The following is a 3,810-nucleotide window of genomic DNA, read 5'->3' on the forward strand; positions in this document are numbered from 1 at the left end:
GGCATTCCCGACGGTTTACTATGCAGCCTTCGACTTGCTGTTTTCTAACGAGGTTTCCATTTCGATTTGCCTTCAAGTATGCAACAAGAATTGACTGCTGTGCATCTCCATAAAGGTAGGGTTTTCATTTCTATAGTAAAGTTTTTTCTTTCTTTAGTTTTACTATTCATTTTATTCTAAAGTTTCAACAAAGCCAATACAAAGACCTGTTAGTTGGTGTATTTAGTTTTTATTGTTTTGATTCTTTTTTCATAACAAAGTCCACCTTAAAAAGATTCAACACTAACATGAATTTATGAAAACAATTTAAGGTTGACTTTCTGCTTTAGCAACGAAATAACGATTGCGGAAAAAACCAGTAACCTAAAATTTAAAAACCTAATGGAAGCTGCCTTCAAATAAATATCTAAGATATATGGCCAATTCCACATGGATCTAGATTAGATGGCACTCGTTGACCATGACCATATCGTCCTCGACTATTTCGCCATTGCGATTGGCGTGGTGTTCGTGGTGAATGGGGCAGCTGACAATGAGCTCATCCTTAGGAGCGAACAGCTCCATCTTTTGTGAATCCTTCTTGGCCTTCTTGGTTAGCCCCTTGTCCTTGCTGCCCTTCTGCTTGTTCTTTCCCAGCTCCAATTCCAGCTCGAGGTGATCCCCCAACAGGTGTTCGATGACATCGGGATTGTTGCGCAATGCCAGATCCATGGCCCCGTCAAGGAATTGATATAAAGGCGAGCTAACGCGATGTTGCGGCTCCTTTGGCTCCTTTAGCGGTTCCACAAGGATACTTCCCTCGAAGGGAGATAGCTGCTGTTGCTGCTGCTGCAGTAGTTGTTGCAGCATGTAGAGCATCGGTGGCAAAGCCGGCGAGGATTTGTGCTTGTGGTGGTGCTTGCTCAACGGACCTGAATTATGGACACCACGCGGAGTGTTCTCCGCTGCATTCAGCAGTAGCACTTCGGCCAATTCCGGTGGCAGAACATCCGGTCCAAAGTTGAGCTCCTGCTGCACGCTCTCAATCATCATGTTGGGTGCCAGCAGCTCGAACTCCTTCAGCTCGTGCTTGCCATCCGGCGAGACCAGCTTGTTGTAGTACACATAAGGGTTAACTGGCTGCGGGGTGGTGGTGGTGGCAGCTACCACTTCCCCTCCCTGGCGACGCTTGTGGTGCAACTGTCGCGGCTGCACATTCTCGTCCATCAAACCACCCATTCGCCTCTTGGGACGGCGCAGCCCCATCAGATCCTCCACCAACTGGATTTTCCCGGCATCCAACGGCGAGGATGTGGATTTCACAGGAGCTGAAGAGCTGGTGGTGGTGGTGGTGGTGCAGGCATCCGTGGTTTTCACATTCACCACAGTCGTCTGCTTCGGTCCAGCTGTAATCTTCTGCTTTGAAGATGTGGTTGAAGTGATGCCAGTTGTTGTGCCATTGGTTCGTGCAAACACCACGGTGGCCTTTCCGCTCAGCGGTGCATCGGTGGCACTGGCAGTGGAGCCACTGGAATCACTTTCGGAATTGTTCTGAGAACGCTTCATCCGCAGGCTGTGGGTCAACCCCGGTTGCATCATCACCAACATCATCATCATCAGGGCAGCTAAACCCCACAATCAAGATAATAATTCAAGGGAATTAGTAGTTATTCACACAGAAATAATTTACAGAACAATGCTTCCGAAATATTTGCTTAGTATTCAACTACCCAATACTCACAGCTAAAGATCAGCAAAAAGTTCATCTTGTAGTTCTTGGTTTGCAGCGCTGCAAGAGACAGGTGAATTTGAAAGGTTAACCGAAAAGTGACCACAATTATTTTAGTTGCAATATTTTTTGCTAGCTTTGCTTGTTCTCTTTGTTTTTTGTTTTTTCCCAAAGGAATAGTTACAATTTGAACTTACTTTATTTGATTGGAGTGGGTTTTATGTGTTCTCGACACAAAGTTTGTACTGAAAATGATTCGAAATGCTGCCTGCCTCATGGCGAGGCTTTGACAGACAGCTTGGTAGCTGGTAAAAGGTTACTGAGAGCTAAAAAAAATCGAATTTCAATATTTCTGTGATGGGATTTTTCCATACACCGACCAAACACTCACACAAACTCCCATCTGTGGCGACCTTTTCAAGTGCTGCAAATGGCAGCAACAAAAAAAAAAAAAAAAAAAAAACCGCGCACCCACAAAAAAGTTTGTTTCGTGAGCCGCAAACAAAAGCAAACAGTGGAAAAAGTTTAGCTTATAAATTTCCAATCAATTTTTCGTGCAAAAATCAAGCGCCCTTACACACACACACACATGTAAACGCACACTCACGCACTCAAGTGTTCGTACATATATGCGGTGCAAGTGTGTGAGTAGCTATTACTTGATTAATAAATATTAGCAGCAAAAATTGGAAAATTCGCAGCGAAGCGTAAAAATGCAAACACCCAAACGGAAATGCGATACATTTGCGAAATGGCAGAAGCATTTTCCAAAATACGCATTCTCTTCCACGCACATGAACACGCACACAGACATACCCATTTTCTCGGTCTAATTTTTATACCCTCTTATTATAAAATCTAAGGGGATATAAAGCTTTAGTTTGACTGATTCACTACTGATTTATTTAAAAAGTCAGAGCTCTTCGTAAAAACACGTTTATTAAAATTTAAGGTTATACAGTTATTTTTTTACTCTACTACAAGATTGAACAACAAATTATTTCGGCTTTAAAAAAACATACTCTGTAATTTAATCTTATAAAAAATTTGGTAAGAAATATTATGAATCTATGTTTACATTCTCTTAAGTGCCACAAAGAAATTTAGTTTACTTAAAAGGGTATTTATATCTCGATTACCATATTTCTTAAAATAAAACTTGTACTTTCTTCTGCCGACGCGTCGGCTTGAGGCATTAATAATGTAAAGTGCGTGCGTCAAATGTAAATTCCTGGCTGGCAGCTCACGCGATTTCATAAACTTGCGACATTTTCAACAAACAATTCTTTTCGCCGTCTACATGTCTTCGATATGGGCTCCCTTTAAGGCGACTTAACGCTCAGGTGGGCGTGGAACTTCAGGGGGGAAATCGGTGAAGAGGAAGGGGGAGTCGAGGAGGAGGCACTTTTGCTTATCAGCTTAAATGTAAATGCCAAGCGAATGCAGTCGATGGGGCAAAGGGGGCGTGGCTGAGCAGCAGCTGTTGCTGCATTGGGGATTTGCACATTTATACTCGCATATTGCTCCACATCCAACCACCCCTTCCCACCGAATTTTTTTTGTTGTCTCGCTCTTTTTTATTTGCCAAGTTGATTTTTCGAGTGTATTGAATAAAAGTCGATTTTCCCCTACTGGATTTGCGCGCGTTCGACAAGCGGCTTAAATACGTACAGTTAATACTTATATCCCCTTTGCATATGTCTGAGTGTCGGGGGCGAATCGCTTGAGTGTGTGTGCGTGCTCTTGCTTTGATGTCTGCGTGTGCGTGTGTGTGCCATGGGTTAAGGTCGCGGCTGATTAGGGGTCCAAAAACCCTGCGCCGCAGTGCATCATCTCCGTGGGATTTACACGCAGACACTCGGGGCTCCCAAGACGATCCACTATAATTGGCAGCGAAAATCACGCATACGCCGGGTGGGTCAAGTGGAGAAAGTCGGTTCTAGCAGTTGCTTTCACAGCGCTTTGATCTTGGCCGGAATCAGAGATAGCTACTCTTATTAAATGTTTCCCTTTCGATTTGTTTCGGCGGAGAAAGCGACTCTCAACCGTCTGGCTTTGTAAACTTTCATTAGTTGCCTCGTTAATATTCCAATTGTTGACAC

At 43.7% G+C, this 3,810-nt stretch overlaps 1 protein-coding gene across 1 annotated transcript; it reads right to left on the reverse strand.

Annotated features, from left to right (window-relative positions):
• Nucleotides 1-213: 213 nt before the first annotated feature.
• LOC108095251 lies at nucleotides 214-1,989 on the reverse strand. The gene is made up of 3 exons (XM_017196279.2): nucleotides 1,906-1,989; nucleotides 1,721-1,768; nucleotides 214-1,604 (listed from the first exon to the last, which is right to left on the reverse strand). The coding sequence occupies exons 2-3, from the start codon at nucleotides 1,743-1,745 to the stop codon at nucleotides 436-438; spliced, it is 1,194 nt and encodes a 397-aa protein (XP_017051768.1). The 5' UTR covers nucleotides 1,746-1,768; nucleotides 1,906-1,989; the 3' UTR covers nucleotides 214-435.
• Between the last annotated feature and the right edge of the window lie 1,821 nt (nucleotides 1,990-3,810).

The sequence above is a fragment of the Drosophila ficusphila genome, unplaced genomic scaffold, assembly GCF_018152265.1.
Source record: "Drosophila ficusphila isolate 14025-0441.05 unplaced genomic scaffold, ASM1815226v1 contig_414, whole genome shotgun sequence".
Taxonomy (NCBI): Eukaryota; Metazoa; Arthropoda; class Insecta; order Diptera; family Drosophilidae; genus Drosophila; species Drosophila ficusphila.